Below are 21,715 nucleotides of genomic sequence, written 5' to 3'. Positions count from 1 at the left end.
ATCTTTTCACTGTTTCTTATACATTTCGTTATAGGTTTTGTATAAAATGCAGCGTATTAATATGGTCTTTCGTTTTATATGCAGGAATTCAATGGATAATCCCAGAGGATCCTGGACATGGGTAAAGCATAAATATGTTAAAAGTAAATTCATTCTTGGGGTCTTCACTAATGAATGATCCCATAGTGAGAGAACACCCTCAAAACGGTAGCATCGAGGAATAAGTGACGGGTGATATGTCAGCTCTTTAAAGAAAACTCTAGGTGTTTAGAAATATCACATGCCATGGTTCAGATGTTAAACATGAGATTAACATATTAAAATAACTATATTGCAGCGTGGGGTGCACCACTAACAATTGTAACACGACTTCTGGGTGGAAGTTCCTCCATTGCTCAAAGAGACTTACATGTGGTTAAAGGAGTGAAGGTCGACGGCATATTGCATATATTACATATCATTAATAATACATTATATTTAATCCGTACAGTAAAGAATTTGATAAAGAGCAACAGCAGAACTTCATGATTCGAAGCGAGGGTAACAACAGAATTAACGTTTACTTGGTCAACTATTCAAAGAACGATAAAGATGGATGGCTCAAACTGGTTCTCGATCAGGTAATTCTAAGTGAGAACCTAACATACCATGCTTCATATCGAGATCAGGCGTATTTTAACCAAACATTGGATTGATCAATCCATATGGAAACCGACTTCAGCCATTACTGTGGGTACGGTTTAATTTTGTTTAATAAATAAGCTACTCTTAGGATGTACTAATTTCCAAAAATATCGAAAAGAAAGCCGAGACTACTTAAACGACGCACATATTTAGAACTGTGCACTACTTTACAAATATTAATCCTATAATAAAATAAAATGTAGACTAGTTTGCTATAATTAACGTTATTTGGTGCAAAATAACAGCTGCACTGAAATGTGAAAATTAGGCCACAATTTAACTGTATACAGCGCATCGTCACATGGTTTACAATGTGAATAAAAGATATCAGTAAAGTATCAACATGTTACAGTTTAACATAAGTCTTTCCATATTAAAAGTAACAAGTTTCGTCTTAATATCAGTATTTCAGAAGTCAACATGTAAAGCAATGTCAGCTTTTAAGAAATAAATTGAACAGGTTTGTTCAATCTCGGAAGCGTTTGAATGTTGCATTGTACATATTGGTGCTCATGGGTGAGTTCGGAATTGAGGAACGGAATTTAAAAAAAAATCCTCACAAGTGAATGGATTATGCAGCAGATTTCTAGTGGCCTCACAGGACAGAATTCTTTAAGGCTTTGTACAGCTAAATATTTTGACCAGTTCTTTGCATGGTTTCTATTCCATATTCAAATGTATCCGCTCCCTCTTGATATCATGATTGCATTCACATCTATAGGAGTGTTAAAGTACACAGCCGCTGATTACTATATTAGCCTAATACATTCTACGAAGCGCTTTATATATTTGTAGAAAATGTCAAAGGGAACATAAACTATGACTGTATATATATCCAAAAGATGTTTATTTACTGTACAGGCTGATCGAATAGTTGTAGTCGGAAATTTTAAAAATGACGACAAAGGGAAGCACATTGATGAAATCTTCAAGGGACAAAAGAACTCTGCTGATAAAATCCTGGTACTACTGCATGAACCTGACTCCAATGGAAAACACAAGAAACCTGAAGGAACAGCAGAATGGCTTAAAGGCGAAACACAGTTAACCCACCTCCACATTCGATGCCCTGAGAATATGTTTGTGGAGAAGGACGTGTCCGACAAAGGTTTGGCTGACGTGGCAGACATCAGTAGACTGGTGAAGTACATCATTGGACAATCGTACGGACTTGTCTTAGGTGGAGGGGGTGCACGGTAAGTAATACATATGTAGTCATCTAGTATCACAAATTATTATTATCATATTGACAGTGTATTTGAGAAGAACCAACAGTTCGTTTAAGCATTGTGTTTTAAGGGAGTTGCCAATATAACTGGTATCTAAGTTTCAAATCACTGCTCAAACAATATTCACTTTATTTGAAGCTGATACTTTAGTTCCAGTTTAATGTATTTAACCTCTCTCGTTTATACGTCATGTAGTGTTAGTATACATTGACATACTGGCTACCGAAGCTGCTGCTAATAATCAGCTTACAAACTTGAGACCAGCTGAAACACCATAAATAGCATATCCCTTGTTATGTGCAAGGGCGGAAAGGAAATTGGAATATGGTTATCACTTGATAGTCAATGCAACTATGGAGCTTTAAACTGTTTATAGCTCCATGATGCAACCAAGTTGTATATTTAAGAAAGAAGACAAAGACCAGACAAATCTCTTCGTTCTTTCCCTGTAGCGGTTTTGCTCATGTCGGCTTAATTGAGAGTCTGCTGGAGAAGAAAGTGGAAATAGACATGGTTGGCGGTACAAGTATGGGGGCATTTGTTGGAGCCGTTTATTGTATGACAACTGACCCTGGAGAAATGGAGAAACATATGGAAACGTTTGTTAAAGGGATGACTTCATGGTGGTTGTATGGGGGGGATATTACCTTCCCATATATCGCCTTTACCACTGGTAGGCACTATTTATGCTTTCCTTTTTTTTCTTAAGTTTGCAGTAAAGAAGAAGTAATAAGGGTTCAGCTTCATAGCTGTATAGAGCCAAATTTGATCTGTTTGAAGTTGATAAGAAGCTTGAGACTAGCTTAGGTGGGGGCATTTAAATAGTTTGAACTGCTTTTTTCTTTGTATGGAATCAGTGAACTCTTACGAGTGGTACTCTTTAATATAATGAACATAAGGTAGGAAAACATTGAGAACGTATTTTGTGATTCTAGCGTGTCAACCATTTTCGATGCAAACGTGTAGAATCCTTTCCTCAGCTAAAGATTCAGTCTTGGGGTATTTAAAACGAGCGAAAGCCTCCAAGATAGCCTATACTAATGAAGTGCCTCCACATGCAGGGTGATATATGTGGCAGCAGCAAGTTCACGAGTAGATATTGGTATTAGGATTGATGAACTCTAGCAGCTTCAGAGCTTCTTAACTTGACAAACAGATAGTATTTCAAATGTGCCTAATCGAATATTGTTAGGCTGTTCCACACTCCATAGAAAAGCGTTTTTGCACTAGACCAAATGGAAATTCAATATGTATATAGGCTATGTATTTTCCACATTGATTGTAAACTCACTGAAAACTGAAAAAAAAAGAATACAAGTTTCGATTTCATAATTGAAAATCGTTTATCTCTTCATTTCTTAGGACAGTTATTGTTAATAAATGGACCATGACGTCAAGATCTTGTGATATCTTTTTGTGCTGATGATGTTATTACTGTTATTGTTACCAGCTGTCATTGTTAGTTGTATGCTTACACATGTGCGGTATACCATAAGGGTTGAGTTGGTGGTATTGTGTTCGCTAGCAGGTGCATGCATGATGTGTTAGATTGATATTAAGTTGCTCGACTTTCCTCTTTCCTCAATTAGGGAAATACTTCAACACATTATTGAAAGGGATATTTGGCGAGCGAACACAGATCGAAGATTTATGGATTCCATATTTTAATATAACAACAGATATAACAGATTCCAAGAAACAAACGAATACGAAAGGTAATTCTAAAATTTTGCAGGTGTTTACATGCCTAAATTAAGACCAAATGCACTACAGTAGCGTACTGTTTAGGTGACCGTATTGAATCCACTGACTTGACTGATACACAAGAAGCTATGCATTATACCTATTATCTAGCGTTACTCACTGTGCTTCCTGTGGCATTACCTCTATCATCATTCACTGTAGCTTAGCCGGGTAATCGCAATTAATTGGTTAAATATACCTGGTGTTTTTATGCAAGGATAATATTGCATATATTTAATTCACGGATAGGTATTGAACGTATTGCCATGTTTGGAGTCATATTCATCGTTACAAATGATGACGATATAAAAATTTTCTTGTTTTTTATAAAAGTAACATGGTAACCCACTCAACCTTTCGACTTTTCGAATGTAACAGGAGTTCGATAGTTAAGGACTTAAAGGAGAGCCAGCTATGCGACCACGACCACATTGTTCTCATAATCGCATTGTTCTCATTATCGTATAAATTATCTCAATGTTCTCATTATCGCATTTGTTCATATTATCGCCATGTTCCTCTTATTGTTCTTCTCAATATAACAATACACTAAATCTTCTTTACCTGTTAATTCACAGGTCCATTGTGGCTTTATGTCAGAGCCAGTATGTCAATTCCATCTCTGGTGCCGCCAATTCAAGATCCGCAAACTAAACATTTGCTCTATGACGGCGGATTAGTTGATAATTTACCTGGTGCGTTTGCTGATAAGAACACCATTATTAAGGCTGTAACTTTTTTTGTCTGAAAAAGATTGGCTGCATTTTTTCATTTCAGAATGTAGAGGAAGCCTTGTTTTTAATTGGCTGAAGCAGAAGTAACATTGCTAGTAAAAAGTCATCTCGATGTCTGCTTCTCAAATCTAAATACTGTTGTTTGAAAATCATGGACTATTGTCAAATAAATCTTTCATGATTGAGTGCATTACAGAGCCTGGAATGTCATTTTTTCCTATATATCCCAAATGTGATACAGTAATAACAATTATGTTTATTCAGAGTCTAAAGTCACGACGATATAAAAATACAATATTTTAAGGAATATTGTTTACCTCTTCCCATAAACTGTAAACTTGTAAGCGCAGAAACCCACATCGTTACAAACGTTAGCCTTCTCTGAATCAAATATAAAACCATATAATATTCCAGATTTTTACCGAAAGTACAGTTCCCTTCCCCTTATGCCGGTGTTTTGGCCGAGTGGATAAAGGCGGTGGCATTTGAAGCAATGAGGCTTAGCAATCGGGAGGTTCATGGTTCCCGGCCGGGTCATGGTTAAGTGGGTTTTTCATCCAAGAGCAATCCATAGGATTGCTCCATCTGAAATGACTTACTAAATTGAAAAGATTCAAAATTTGAGTTAAAATGTTGAACTGGAAGCCACCCGACGTGAAATTTATTATAATCCATAATCATCATCATCATCATCATCATCTTCATCATTATCACCACCATAAAATCATTACCATCATCATCGTCGGGATTACCATCATCATATCCATCATCTTTCCATCATCATTTCCATCATCATTTCCATCATCATCATATCCATCATCATTTTCATCATCATTTCCATCATCATATTCATCATCATCACCATCATCAACATCATCATCATCATCATCATCAACATCATCATCATCATCATCATCATCATCATCATCATCATCATCATCATCATCATCATCATCATCATCATCATCACCATCATCAACATCATCATCTCATCATCATCATCATCATCATCAGGGGAAATCACATGATTTTTGGCTTTAGACTGGTATCTTTAGACTGGTATCTTTTAGGTATCCCTAGTTTTAACCTTCAGAGTATATTAAACATGGATTGCCATTGGCTTTGAACCGTATCCCTAATGTTCACCTTATATCATGTTGAAATTGGTAGACATCATTATTGTTGTATTATTTTGACCAAAGAGTTGGATAGAGAGAATAACCAGGGTCAAATTTCACTAAATGTGCCACTTTTCAAATTCTTTAGCTCCAGACATGAAACAAACAGGGTGTAAAACAGTCATAGCCATCGACGTTAGTGGAATATCTACAAAGGAACTAACCTACTCCTGGGAAAGCGTGTCAGGCTGGAGGTTGTTATGGAATTGGATGAGTCCATGGAAATCAAAATCGGTAATTATCCCTCCTCTTGAAATTTTCTTAGCATTTGCAATACGTATTTGACGTATGACACAAATCTGCTAATATAAAACTTAAATACTATGCTCTGAGGGTTAGTGAAAATATCATCCAAACAGTATACTTACAAAGATTAGCTGACTTTCTTTGTGTCTTACATCATTGAAGTTGCATTGAAGGTACGTTATTGCTAATTACGGTGTTACAATTATCCTTGCACAAAACAGTAGTTCAAATACCTTTTACAGTTGCAATTTTAATTAATGATCAATAAGTGATTTCAAAAGGTGCATCTATTTTGACGTTAAGAAAATGCAGTGAAATATTGAAGCATTGGTTACCATCAATCACAACAGTGGAGCAGAGATGTTTTGAACACTTTGTAACTAAATTGAAGAATAAAAGTCCAAAGAAGTAAGTTGTAGTTTTCTTTGCAGCATGGTCATGTAGTATTTGCATAACATACTGTATTTGGTCAAAGGTGTAGCCACTTAAACCTTTCCCTTTCTTTTACATTTTAATATCACATATACGTAGCCAAACCAACGTTGGTTACAATAATCATGTGATACATTATCCTTGCAATTGATCCCATCATCTAGTCACATCTTTGAAACTAGGATGATCGTAACTGTGGAACAGGTAAATAGCTTGAGCTAATCTGGTGAAAAGTGGAATGAGGTTATGATTGGTTTACATTAGCCTCATAGATTTCGTCTTTCATTACTAACACTTAGCCTGCCAGACAACAATGGGCTGCACAAGGGAAAATAGTCTGTCGACAGCTACTTTTCATGTTTTTTTGTGTAATTAGTACGACTTACTAAGTGGAATTAAATTTGCAATTCGAATCTGAATATACAGATTCTGAATGCTGGAAATGAAGGTGGTGTGAGCTTCGTACTATATTTCCATTTCTTATCAAAAAGTTTACAACATTATGCACCTCTACTTAGCGAAGTCAGTAGAGGTTAGGTGCTAATCATCGTGTGCGTGCCTGTACAGTCAATATGTCCCAAAGAACTGCATGACACAGTTCCAAACATGTATAAGAAATATTTGGCAATGGTTAGGCTAAGGGTCATGGCACTTAATGAGTGGACACACATACTGTATCTCCAATTCTATAATAAAAAAGATCAGTGCTGAAAGACTCTACAGAGCGAACGTTGGTCATTATGTTTACATTACTAACATAAGGGAAGCACATTCAAAAATGCTTCAGGGCCATCTAAAGGAGAAATTCCATCAAGATTGACAGCGACCAATGTCTGATCTATCTGTTCATGACTGTTCGTGAACTGAGAAAAAGTTCAGAAAAAATTGTGTAGTTTGTAGATAAGTTTATCAAATATCATCTATACGGTTAGAAGGGGAAAGATTGGATCTTCATTGAATTGGTCTCTATTCGAAGACCAGCTATAGCAATATATATCACAGTTGGTCAGTTTGTAAAATGTATCAGTGAATGTTTATTTAATGTTCACATGTGTACAAAAGGCTACTACTGAAGATACTTTTAGTAGAGTAACACAATAGGAAATATCAAATAAAACAATGTATTCCTTCAACAAAGGAACTGCTAAAGTGAATTAAGGTTATTTAATTTTATTGGAGAACCTTACGGGAGATATAGAGATGTTTTCTATCAACATCTTTCTAGCTTTCACAGGTTCCAGCCCTATTGCCTATGATCACAAGACTCGCATGCATCTTAGGGGAAGAAGAACTGCAGGAAGTGAAGCAAAATAAAAAAGATTATATCTACGAAAGGCCTGACAACATTAACGAGTGAGTTATATAGTAAAAACTCGACCTTATATATTTTCTGGTGTGCTTAAAGTCATGAACAAACTTTTGCTACGCATAACCAGTGTTTCTTTTAAGTTTTCCTTGCAAATGCAAAATGCAGCACACATGCACATTAGGAAAAAGAGTATGACATGATGTTGGAAATTTAAGCAGCTTTCATAGTTTTTTCGCCGTTCTCCAACTTTTTGATATGTCCATCGAGTGTTTTACATGTATAAATCACAAAACAACAAACTAAGATATTAGCCAATTTTTTCCCCTGCCCAGAGCGTTAATTGGCGAGTTTTTAAGCCTTTTTGCTGATAATGAGTCTTCCAAGTGTCTTCCGACAAATTCTTCATTTAAAATTAATCGCATACAGTTCCCAAAACTCACTAGTTTGTATTCAACCAACCAGTGAATAGCTAACATGTTTATTTATGAGTCGTTGCTTAAAATAGATCATTTGAAATTACGCCCTTTCATAAGACTGCCGTCCATTTTTTGCCACTACCCACTTCTTCGCCTTTTAAGGTTATTAGTCTGTAACGTTAGCCTGTGTGTTACGTAATGTATGTATGTATGTATGTATGTATGTATGTATGTATGTATGTATTTTAGATCCTCCTGCAAGCAGGAACTCGCGAAGAAGCCTCATTGGCTTATCAAAGCTGCAAGCTGACCGAAGTCAGTCTCTTACATTCATATTTAACGTCCATGATTATGCATTGTCAACAACTCTGTAACTGGACGACATACATTGATCTTGGAGTGACTCGAACCGGGGACCTTTGAAAGGTTGGAAGGTACCGGCGTTAACCACTGAGCTAACACTCCTATAGATCAATTCACCAATCAATTCACCAAAGCCTAGCAAAGGAAATCAGTGTGGGAAAGTTACTTGCACAGCTCAAATTCCTCGCTATCTACAGCGAGAGCCTATTAAAATGTCGTTCATAGCAATTAAATATTGATATTATATGCGAGGTTTATTGCCACCTAACGGACAATATCTCCGAGAAAAACGTCGTTCAAAGTTGTAAATTTTTCGACTTAAGTTAGATTTCAATATATAAGCTAGTTATGTATGTCTTTATGGCATCGTGGGGTCAATGAGGTTGAGAAATCATAGAAAAGAACGCAAAATGCTGGTTTTATTAGTTCCATCAAGGCAGCAAAGTGCTATTAATTCAGTTTTGACATAATTTCATAAAACGAATGTGATTGAATGTACAAATTTGCAGTTTTTGTTAGTTGCACTGAAATGGACAGGGTCATTAAGTGTGATACACTTGCGAAATTATTGTGGACTTTATGTGGAAAATTATTTCACGATGTGTACTTACTCAGCCGATTTACACAGAGATTACAGTAACTACTGTAAATCTCAAAGTTTTCTACCACAGTAAATACTGGATTTTGCTGACAAATCTGATAAATCGGTAGCATGTGTTATTAGGTTTACAGTAAGAACTGCGGATATTTGTAATTTCAACAAATCCCGAACAACTGGATTTGTTGGAATAACACATATCCTAAGTTCTTACTGTAATCCTAATAGCACATGCTACCGAATTATAGCACGATCCAGTTTTTACTGTGGTACAAAACTTTCAAGATTTACAGTAGTAACTGTGTTCTCTATGTGTATCGGGTGACTTACTCATAAATGTAATCTTTCTTCAACAGATATGGCATTTTGGATTTTAATGAGTACAAGAAAATTAGGGAACTCGGTAAAAAAGCTGGGACATCAGTAGCTGAAAATTGGGAAAAAACAAAAATGAATTGCGCAGGATTGATGGTATATCACTGGTCTTGATTGAAACCGTTTTGAAGCGGGGATCTGAATTTAGAAAGACCCCGCAAAACAAACATACGCTGTATACACGCATGGTTTAGATGGTACACAATACAACACACATTTTGTGGTATCTTAACATATATTTGATCTTGTTTAGGTTTTTGCTGCATTTCGAGAATGAAACATGAAACAAAACGAAATTGAATACGAATGATTAATCAAGCTTGGGCTTATTCCACAAGGCCAACATTGTAGACGTCTCTTCTGTCTGAAAATTCGATGCTTTTAAATAAATGATTATCATGATCTTTGTAAACTCAATATTGTTTAACATATTTCTTTTAATCGCCTTTACATTTAAATGTTTGCCTTCAATAAAATTTAGAGACCGTCCAATTCTCAAAGAACAATCCTTTGGACCTTTTCTAAGTACTTATATTACTCAACATCTACTAAAAGTTTTGCTTATTACATAGAGTGAACTACAGGTTGTGGCCTTCATTGGCTGTTATTCTTTAATGTTTACTTTGTAGTTAGGTTTCTTTATCTTGAGTTTCGAGAATCATTATTTCATGTAAAGACATTCTGTTCATATCAATTCAAAACTTATGTAAGGATTTAAAGGTTTGCTTTACTCAGTTTATCTTCCTAGTCGTATACTTCTTAATGATTCCATGGAACGTAGACTGGCTTACATTGGTTCCGAAATATTGTCTGGACAATTTTTTGTTTCCATGTGTAACCTTGCCCGCTTAAAAGGAGACTGGTTATGTAATATATATGATAGACACATTACAGAAATCGAATATTCATATTTTTTTATAATCCGATATAATACAATTGTACACTTGTAAGTAACAGTTTGTTATTTAGAATATTGAGTAGTATTCTGCACTGCAATAATGTCTTACTAAGGACATTTGATTTAGTGTCCTTGTGTTTATAATGCTTAGCATCTTCGTTGTACCCAGAATATAGGTATAAAGTTCTATAAACTAAGGTTAATGGTTTTCATATATGTGTATTGTTTCTGTTAAAGTAAAGAAATGTGTAAAGAAACGATTAATTAAGACTAAACTGAATGCTAAATAGTAAACTTGAAGTACGATTCAGCTTGATATGAGCAAGAGTATAAGACCCTTAATTGGCGTGAATATGGGTGAGGTAATTAATTTCACACTAGTATCTGCTTCACTTCAAAACTGTCCTTGTACGTACAAAATCTTACAAGGGCGAGTTTGAGACTGTACGAACATACTTCAAGTCTGTTATGTAGTTATAATCACTTTCGGTGTCAGCAACCGTTACTTTCTTTATCTTATAGGGCCACATAAGCTTACCTGTTTACTACAACCAGTCTGTGTTCGTGCTACAATGTAAAGTTTGTGACTTTTTTTTGAGATTTCAGAAGTTTGAATTTACGTTTATCATAATTCAATGAAAATGATGGTCCTTTTACAATTTACCTTTTAAGATTCTTCATCATTTACTACATCATTACTAAGTATCATTTCTTAGCTTGAAGACATAGATAGAAGGTCAGTCAGTAATCAGTAAAGTGGTAAATGTTTCTACTACTAACTGTAATTCTTAATGCAATTATTTAGTTTTTATCCGTGTTTTATTCAAGGAGGAATTGTAATAAACGTTCAAATCATTCGTATCATCTACTTTATATAAATTTTTAGATTTTTGTTGTTTTGTTGTCATTTTAGTCATGAATGGTAATTGTATACATACTCAGTAGTTTTGATGTAAGACTGTTATGCAGTATAAGTACTTTTGTCGGTGACATTCTGATGGGTCATATCTTTCTTAGCTTGAAGACATAGATAGAAGGTCAGTCAGTAATCAGTAAAGTGGTAAATGTTTCTACTACTAACTGTAATTCTTAATGCAATTATTTAGTTTTTATCCGTGTTTTATTCAAGGAGGAATTGTAATAAACGTTCAAATCATTCGTATCATCTACTTTATATAAATTTTTAGATTTTTGTTGTTTTGTTGTCATTTTAGTCATGGTCATTGTATTAATAACATACCCAGTAGTTTTGATGTTAGACTGTTTTTTAGTACTTTTGTCGGTGACATTCTGATGGGTCATATCTTTCTTAGCTTGAAGACATAGATAGAAGGTCAGTCAGTAATCAGTAAAGTGGTAAATGTTTCTACTACTATCCGTGTATTGTTCAAGATTATGACGTTTTCGGTTACCATGTTTTGAGGAAAACGGTTACCTGTAATAAATCAAATTTCATCCTCAAAGCATGTGTACCCGAAAACGTCACCATAGTGACACCCTGAATGGCCTGATAGGGGATCAAAAGCTCCCGGCATCTAAATATTTTCCCGAAAATGTCATGAATTTCTTGCCAAACTTCAATATTGTCCATACGATATTGGGATATTGTACCAATGCACTAATATCATCTTTGTTGTGAAAGGTGGTACAGATAATTGGGTTTGCCTCCAGATGGAATGTATGTCGGATAATCTTGGACAAAAGAAAACGTTCATAACTGTCGCACAGGCAGAGGCCCCGAGTGCCAGGTAGCAACCCTTTTGCACTCTTTATATATCCCACCTATTCCGCCTCACACCTCATATTTTCCCGGCCCCTAAGTTTAATCCGGGACCGTATGGTTATGGCCCCCTGACACCTACAATCTCGTCGGCCTGAGCACAGGACTCATTCAAGACAGTTATACGAAGTGATTCTGATAACTTCCGGCAGCAGTTGAGACCATCAGGGCATACGCCATGTACGAGTGTGGGGTAACATTTAGACGCTGGACCGACAACTCGAAGGCAGAAGAAGGTTGTGATTTTTCAGGTAATGTATTTAATGTTTTTTACTATGTTCACATCTAAGGTTAGTAATTCTCTGAAAATTAGATCAAGTTGTTAACTGTTGTACTTTTTACTACACGTGGATTTACGGGAAGACGGTGCGACATCAGTACTTTTTCATTATTTCAGTTACTTATTTTTTAAATCTTTGTATTTATTTATTTATTTATTATATCTATATCAAATATCTATCTATAAAAAATATCTCAAATATTTAATATTTCGCAATTTCCGCGTCCTCACTTCTTATATTTTTGCTACTATTAGTTGTAATATTTCTGTAGTAAGTGTGGGATTCTTGTAGTGTTTCTATAAATTGTAGTACTTCTTCTAATTTTTCTTTATCATATGTATTTGTTTTCTATCCGACACGTCGATCGTTATTATACTGCATATAGTAATGCTTAACTTATAAACTAATTTAATTTTCGCCATTTTTGAATGGATACGTTATTTGTGTATTAATGTATAGTTAAAATAAACGGAGTAAAAAAATATAATATATTTATATCTTTTTATTTATTTATTATAAATGTATTGTATTTTTATCTTTTATCTTATTTTAATAATCTCTTCTTCAAATAAATACCTCTTTATGTTCATTTACATACTTTTCATCCGAGACGACATAGGAGAACAAACAATTTAACTCAGTGTGGTGAATAGTTAAGACGTCGGCATGTCATGTTATTAGGGGTTAATGATTCTTTGAACGCATCCCCTCAACACATAAAAAAATTAATAAATTAAAAAAATACTGTCTTCCAGTATTTTCATCGATACTTATTGATACTTAATTCTAAAACTAAAGACCAAAAGGCAGACAAAAAAAAACTGTCTTCCAGTATTCTCATAGATATTTATCGACTATTAATTCTAAAACTAAAGACGAAAAGGCAAGACAAAAAACCTCTTCCAGTATTTGACCTCAATCATCCATGTTCATCGACTCTTAGTCCTTATACCTAAAACAACCGTCAAAACAAAAGAACGGTCCTACAGCCTTTCTGGCCGCCACAAACATTGATGGCAAGAACATGGAGGAAACGGAGAAGGCATTTGTGATCTATAGTAGAAAAATACCACGGAATATCTTTAACTATATTATACCGAACAATGCAGTGCGCAAAATTTCAAAGGTGAGGGAGAGTGAGGGGGAGAGGCAAATTGTAAAATTCACCCGACTGATTAAGGTAGGAACCTATACTAGACGAATAAAGGAATTTATTAAGGAGGGGTGACCCTGTGATTGTTGAAGTCGACTACCGTGTAGGGGGATCTGAAAGTCGTCACCCAGAATTTAAACAAATAGGCGTCAAATGATGAATTTTTAACTATAAATAAGGTCTATAATTAGGTCGCAACGCTGTGCTTAAATATACGCTGGTTATATATATATATTTATTTATTTATATATTTATTTATTTATTTATTTATTTAGTTTTGTTGGCCTGTGTTTGAACAAGAGGTTAATACCCTAAGCAGTTGTCTAATTCTTCTCTGGCTGAATTTGGATTAAATGAATTGGCCAAAATATTTTTCTTAAAAAATCCATTCATGCACTTCAACATTCAATGCAGAATTGAAAAAAAAATCTTATTATGTGTTCTAAGAAGAATGGGAAAAAAACTATGCAGTTTATTTTGGTACTTTACCCGAGCACATTGGGAGGGAATTTCAATTTTTTATATGGCGCATACCGCCATCATCAGACGCAAGGCATTATGTCACCGTGGTTATCACGTGACCGCAGTCCTGATACGATATATTGCGATCATTACAGTGTGTACGTTGAATGTTCGTATTCGTGCAAAGGTGCACGCCGCGCTTTGAAATAAGTAATGAATTGTTTACCGTGTACACATACCGTGCTAAATGCTTTTGTCTGACGTTGTGCTCCGTGACTTCTATATGATACTTCAGTAGGTCCATATTATGACTCAAAAACATCGGCAAAAAAAGAGGTTTTCCTCACTGAGAATACAGCGACCGGTGGTAAGAAAATGTAGGTTGTACAACCGCTTGTATGATATATTAATTTTTGTTGATGGGAAACAGAAAAGAAAAGAATTAATGCCTATTTTACGATTGTTTTTTTTTACCTTTTCAAGTGCAATTTGATGTATCAAGAAATGAAAATAAAAACCGATAAACAAGTTAATGTTCTTGTTCGTTCCTAATATTAATTACTTACTTTCAAGTTTTATATTAATTTTTGTCGTATTTCGAGTAATAACCAAAAGCAGCCAAAAAACTGGTTTAAAGGCTGGGGGTAATGTGTGTTGATTTTATTGCTTTGATTTCTATGCATCACAACAATTTTGCAATCATATTTCATGTACTAACACAAAGCACTGCTCAAAGGAGAACAATGTGCATTTGATGTTCTTGGGGAACTTACAAGAATGGTGACAATATTAGTTTAGGAAGTACAATGTCCAATTGCATGCAAAAATACGATTGTTGAACTACTGACAAAATCAATTTTGTTATAAACTACCGTAATCGTTCACAACTTAAGTAAGTATACTGCGACCTTGTGTGTCCATATGACGCACACATTTACAACACCGACGCCCCCCCCCCCCTACGTTAACCTTTGGTAGCTACCTTAATTCGAATTCAACATTGTTCATATCGGACAGATTTGTGGGAAGGGGGAGGTGGGGTCGGGCATTGTTGAAAACAAGCGTCAAGCATGAATCTGACCCACTCTTAATGCGAATACTTTTAATCGATTGTTAAAACCAGTTGCAAGCAAAAAAAAATGAAACGGTGGGACCCATCGTAACTCCTGTTGTCCCCACAAGCCGATAAATATTCAGAAAAAGGGGTAACTATTTGTTTCATGCGGGCCAAGTTTCATATGTCTTGCTATAAAGAGGGGGTTATAACCACACATAACAGCAGCGTGTTCCATTCAGTTAAACGTATGATCTGCATACGTGCTGCATAACTTTATGAGGTGTATACTTTATTTTTACGAAAAGTCACCAAAGATTATGAGCCAACTCCAGGCTCACTTACATGGCGAAACTGTGAACGTATGTGACCGTATGACCAGGGAGCTGCTGCTCTAACCCTGGTATGACCATGGCGATGTTACATCAAGTGAGTAAAACGGCTGCCTTAGTTACTACACATCAGGGTTGTATAAGCCTCTCGAGGAAAAATCGTATAGACTGACCGCACACAAGAAGATAACACACAGTACCGACAATGTATACAGACAATAAAGTAACGCTAGCTAACATACCTCGAACAGTTAGCATAACAATATCACTTAGCATACTTAGGATAACTACAACAATGATATCATTCCTAACGATCTTAGAGCCTATATAAGTGTATAAAACCAACCCAAATATCACAGTTATTCCTAACATTAGGGCCTCGCCTGTTTGTGACAGTTTCATGTATTATGCAAACCAATTAATTAAGCCCCCATTACTGAATAGATGAGTATAGAGTAGTCAGATTTGCTTCGACCTATATCTGACCAGTGTTCTTTAATGCTTGACTGTGCGGCAGCCTATTCTCTGAGGTAACATAACTGAAGAAATCATGCGATATGTGATGGTGGACTCTTTTAGTTTTCACAACGTATACGCTAAGCGGGCAAATATCAGTTACGGTAAACCATCTTTCTTTCTATATACACATTTTGCAGTAAGACTATATATCTTATACATCGACATTTCTCTGTGATGATGTATCAGATGCTTTAATTTCGTTGAATACGAATCCGACCTGAGCGTGTACTTAAACTTTGAAACTTCTCTTAACGCGAAGTCTGTCCTGTAAAAAATTCTGCGTATTTTCCTCCCTATTGGTTGTTCCCACTCCTCTATCCTCAGCTGTTGCCGTCCGCCACGGAGGGAGTAAGTGATAGTAAGTGTAAGTTACAGAACAGCGGCAAGTTCTCAGTGCATATATAAGGAAGGTTGTAGAGCAGGGTTTCCCCAACTTTACCCCCCACGAACCCCCTGTGGATGTCAGAGTTGTCCACGAACCCCCAACTTTTCGAGACACGATCTGAGTCATTATTATACTATAATACACATAACAGTGCTTCGTAAAAGATCAAGTATCACATGCACGGTACGGTACTATACTATGGCAACATATGTGCGTATGTAACGCGAAAGGAGTTTGTCGATAGGTACGACTTTTAATATACATTACTAAATTATATGATATATCAGATTTAGTTCAACAAAAAGTAACCTAGTTTTGACTTTCAGAAACGACTCACGAACCCCCTGGGATGGGCTCACGCACCCCCTGGGGGTTCATGCACCCCAGTTAGGGAACCCTTGTCGTAGAGGGATTTAAATCCATGGGTAACATGCCCGACAGATTATCTAGTGTGCTCCGGGTTTCCGAGTAACACTGCTTTTTATTGGCCGATAAACGAACGCTTCGTTTTGTGATGTTTTTAAAATGACATGGCCAGGGGCGGATCCCCTTTTTGAAAATTCTGATTTTTTTTTTTTTTTTTTTTTTTTTTACCGCGTTCGAGGGAAAGGGCCCCATGCGTGATCAGTGGCGTAGCTACGGGGGGCCTGAAATTGCAGACATGAGATCCATGTTTTCAGGCTAGGTACATGCTGCTTAGAATACTCGGGAAGTGCCGTTTCCGGCCATCTGGGGGTTTGTAAAGCCCAAAAATTTCTTGTACGCTCCGCGCCAACCGATGATGGCGCTCCGCTTAGATAGTCTTACGTTCAGGCGCGGCTGGACCAGTCAGACCCCCCCCCCCACCTGTCACAAATCCTGCATCCGCCCCTGATATGTCATTGAATATTCCACAAAACAACTGTTTATGTCCACGAAACTGTCGAAACATGATTTTCACTACTGGTAGAGATATAAAATATTGGGAATTCTGAATTTCCTGCAAACATGCGGCTGTGCCTGTTCAATACTCACTACTGTATCGCCTTAAAAAATGATGAGTGGAAATAGTTCCTCCAGGACCTTATCGTATCGCGGGTATCGAGTGCGTCTGATATACGAACGTACGTAGTACGTACGTACGTACGTCTATGATGATATGCACTGTACTGTACTGATAAAAACATAGGTGAATTTCACTCCATGGGAGTGATCACTGAGCACATTCCGGTATAAGAGTGAATTTCCACTCCATTGGAGTAAATCTTAACTCCTAATAGAGTTATATTCACTCATATTAGGAGTGAGGGTTAACTCCAATAGAGTTAAATTTCACTCTTAATTTGAAGTGCGCCGAGTGATCACTCCAATGGAATGAAATCCACTCATTTGTTTTTAGAGTGTTGCTAGATATATGAAGAAGAAATTTACATACCAATACATGTTATCGGTCATCGATTGGCACAAAAAGCCAGATTCTGATGACAGCTGCCTCAAGAAACCTAATAAATGGCCTAATAAGCACCGAGCCACCAATGTGGACCATTACCGAAACATCGATGCGTGTTAGTCTTCCACCCCCTTCCTCTAATGCTATTTAAGTCCACATGTGGGCATATCCTGCAAATCTACCGGTAGCCCACAGGGGTTTGAGTTGGGAGAAAGGCCTTGACAAAAAGAATACACCATCATTCTGATAAAGTGAAGGTGAGAGGGGCACTCTGACTGCATCAATAGTCTCCATCTGGAAGGGGGCATCCAAGATGAAATGGCCTGGAGTAGCCTGGTAAAAGTAGTTTGCATCACCACCTACTCCCCAAAGCTCATTGCTCGAAATTGCAAATATATGCCCGGCAAACCATGAATACATGATTTATTGGAAATAAATTTTACTCAAAACTTTCACGAAAAGTAGCACCAGATTGCACCGAGGACCTCCATATTTTGTGAAATTTTCCAAAGGGGAGGGGGCACCCACTCCCCTTAGACCCCTCCCCCAGGACGACGATTAGGCATTTCCCATCTGGCCCCCCCCCCTTCGGCGAAATCCTGGATCCGCCACTGATGGCCTCACTGTACCTCTGATGCCCCCCTACCACTGTCACCCATCCCTGTTCAATATCCATGTTATGATGCATATGTCCCATATCTTCACTACTAACCCCAAATGATCAGCTATCGGCTAACCATTCATATTTCCTACCGCTGCCAGCGGTTATATTATATTAGCATTGTTCAGATATGCGCGTTTCCACACGCACTGCATGCGCGTATGTGTGTATATATCTGAGTGTGTTTGTTTTTCCCCTTAATTTCTTAGAAAAACATTGCGCTGTCCTAATGGTTAAAACTACTTCCTCTGCTAAGGTACAATATAATTTCTTTTGCAAAAGGTGAGGAAAAAAGTATACACTCTGATCTGTATTCATCTTTGTTTATCTTTTGTTCGGTTATGAAGAGAGAAAAAAAAATGAAGGGATAAACCAAGTGAAATTTCTTTTTAGCAAATGAAAGAAGTAGAAAGTCTTTGTTTCCTGCAGTGAAATTTGCGTTCAATTCCCATGTGTCTCTTGTTTTTGTTCAGTTTTATTGATTGATTGATTTCTTTGAAATGTTATACTGTTTAGCATCAAAAGTGAACTTGAAGCAAACAGATGTGATGTCATAGATGCACACTGACAAATATGTTTGATGTTTTCAAAATGTGCACACAATGTTCTTCTTCAAAATTGGGAAACATTAACATATACTTACACAGTATTGATAGATTCGCATACCCTAAGCATATGATGGAACCTTTTGGGAATCAAACTAGCTCAAAAGAATAAAGTTTTAAAAAAAGTTTAAAAAAATAAAGAAAAACGAAACAACTTTGCCCTTGGTGCGCAACTATATCATCTCATCTGTTTGCTTCAAGTTCACTGTTGATTCAAACTGTTAAAATTTCAACTGTCAATATCTCAAGAAACGCAATGTGGGAATAAGATAGATGCAAATTGCAAAATGCTCAGTATTTCTTTCATTAGTTTAAAAATAAATTTTCCATCTAGACTGTCATTTTTATAAGTAGATTTCATTTTCTTCCTGATTTAAGTTTTTAAAAGATCTTGTAAAGTAGTTTCACCTTGGCCTTTCAATAATCATTGTCAGCTACATAGGATCATCAAGAATTTTTTGCTCCAGGCTGCATGCACGCGACTATATGAACGGAACTATTTTTTTACCAGGCCAGGTCATTTGTGTGTTTTCTTTTTCCTTTTGGGGGGGGCTTTAAGTTGGGGGGGGGGAGATATTTAAATTAGCAAAGATGGCGGAAAGTTTTACTTTTGTTATTCACTTAATAAAGTACATCGAAGAAAAACAAAGATATAACGAATTCATAGTAATTCTAATAATAATATAATAAAAAACATGAATGTTAAACAGTTATTGTTTTTCTTCTTTCTATCAAATGACGTAGAAGCTGAAATGAGGTACTTATATGGATAGAGTACACCTATACCTGAGAAACATCAGTGTCATGTTTTATTCTTTTCATTATGATTATTATTTTATGTGTAGGTCTATATACACTGATACATAGACTAATAAATGCGTTGGATATAAAGTACGGGTTAAGTCAACTTATCGAGAACAACGAGAAACGTTTATATTTTTACAGTTTATACATTGCATATTCCCACTTCCTCTAAATTCCGTAACCCCCCGCCCTTTGTTTTTGTTTCTTAAAAGAGCAACATTTAGCAAATAAACAAGATTTGGTGTTATATGCTTTAAAAGGACGTTGTGAACTGATATTCAGTGTACGGGTTTAGACAGAGAGCTGGAAAACAGTTCCATCTAATAGAGTTTACCCCTCCCCCCCCCCCCCCCATGGCATCAGTACCGAATAATGACATACACAGATCTACTCAAATAAGCTAGGTTTGGTGTATGCTTTAACGGTAAGTTGTGAAATGATATTCAGTGAACGGATGCACAGAGAGCTGGAAACAGCGCCCTCTAACAGAGTATCATCCCACCCCTCCCCTCTCTCTCTCCATGGTATCAACACCGAATAACATATATGTATACACATATCTTACTCGAAGCAATATCGCTTTGGCAAAGTCAAACATTGAACTTGCATAAGTGGTTAATATATACCATGCATTTCGCTTCATTTACCTATATATTACATTTCGTATAAGAATTAAGTATTATGTAATAGGATTCGGTTTCTGAACAGAAAAACAAACAATGATTTGTAGGGAATAGGAAAATATGGAGTTTTACAATCTTTGAGGATAAACAACATTGCAAAGAAAAGTAATTGTGGCTTATTGATCCATAATTTATTAATGTGATCAGATATGCTATAATTAATTGGTTTCAGTAAGAAACTAGCTAGAATCTTTGCTATGGCTTTCTTGGCAAGTTTCGAAGTTACTGTTTAATAATGCAAGAAACGTGTTTATCGAACATTAGCGTATGTGAATGTAATTCCACGTTATACCTTTTATCTTTAGAAAATGTGGGTAGATATTCTTGTAGTGCGGACGTTAGTTATTAATTTTTCCTGGCCTGTGTTGTATTGTATGCAAATTAGTTATATAGATAAACACAATGTGATAACCGTTGTGTATAGCAATAAATAAATTGTTTCTGTAATCGACAGCAGAAGAGTCAAAGTCCTCTGTAAGTTTATAATAAACCACAGCAAATTGAGATAGGTACATACTAGATCAAGCTTAATATATTTTACCGCATCAACAATCATGTTCTTTGTTTCTCCAAGTTATATCAACAACAATGTATATGTAATGTTATATGATACTGTTTATGTTAAAGATGTATGAGTTTTGTGTTAAAAGATGTATTTATTACAGTATTTGGCGTGATGTTAAATAAGTTTGCGTCACTGTGTCATAAGCATTGTACATTTGGCAAGTAATTGAAATTATTCGCATGATAAATTTCAACTTCAGGTTCCAATGTTACGTACAAGATCGTTCGGTGACCGTAGCTTTTTGAATGCTGCACCATGTTTATGGAACTCCTTCCCGGTTGAAATTAGGTTTCTTTAGATGATATTATTCAATTCAAGCGCTGTCTTAAAACTTTTCTTTTCTCTCAACTCTATTAGTATTTGTACATTCAGCACCCGTAAAGCGCATTGAACAACTTTTGTTGGAGTGTGCGCTATATAAGACTATAGTTATTATTATTCTCTCCAAAGATAAAGCCACGTTGCGCACTGCCACACCCTAACGGCGGTTGTTACTTGTTGTCGATGGTCATTGAGATTCCATATATTCGTACACACAGGAGGGGGTAGGAGCCGGGGGCACTGGGGGCTCGTGCCCCCCACACTTTTTCCCAAAATAGCAAATGTGCCCTACTGGCAAATAAAATGTGCCCCTTTGATGAGGAACTGTCTTTTGGATATCTGAAGCCTTTTTTAATTTTAATATTTTATTTTAATTATTCACGTGCACCATAATAGTATTGATAGCATACTAACAAATATATATATTAAGTTATATGGCCGGTGTGTATCGGTTTATAGCATACCGAGTGGTGGTT

The 21,715-nt window shown here is 36.2% G+C and overlaps 1 protein-coding gene across 4 annotated transcripts in view; it reads left to right on the top strand.

Moving 5' to 3' along the window:
• LOC139962848 (patatin-like phospholipase domain-containing protein 7) overlaps positions 1–10,552 on the top strand; it is a 38,343-nt gene extending 27,791 nt beyond the window's left edge. For 3 of the 4 annotated variants that reach the window (XM_071963225.1, XM_071963224.1, XM_071963226.1), the window contains exons 16-24: positions 85–121; positions 491–620; positions 1,546–1,880; positions 2,366–2,586; positions 3,503–3,628; positions 4,235–4,351; positions 5,657–5,802; positions 7,472–7,599; positions 9,289–10,552. In XM_071963225.1, coding sequence (XP_071819326.1) covers positions 85–121; positions 491–620; positions 1,546–1,880; positions 2,366–2,586; positions 3,503–3,628; positions 4,235–4,351; positions 5,657–5,802; positions 7,472–7,599; positions 9,289–9,421 — 1,373 coding nt within the window. In that variant the 3' untranslated portion in view covers positions 9,422–10,552. The remainder of the gene's footprint in view (positions 1–84; positions 122–490; positions 621–1,545; positions 1,881–2,365; positions 2,587–3,502; positions 3,629–4,234; positions 4,352–5,656; positions 5,803–7,471; positions 7,600–9,288) is intronic. The other variant, XM_071963227.1, reaches the window with a different exon arrangement.
• Positions 10,553–21,715: the final 11,163 nt, after the last annotated feature.

Source organism: Apostichopus japonicus, chromosome 21 (genome assembly GCF_037975245.1).
Source record: "Apostichopus japonicus isolate 1M-3 chromosome 21, ASM3797524v1, whole genome shotgun sequence".
Taxonomy (NCBI): domain Eukaryota; kingdom Metazoa; phylum Echinodermata; class Holothuroidea; order Aspidochirotida; family Stichopodidae; genus Apostichopus; species Apostichopus japonicus.
Note: the sequence above shows the minus strand (reverse complement) of the source record. Positions and strands in the feature narration are given on the sequence as shown.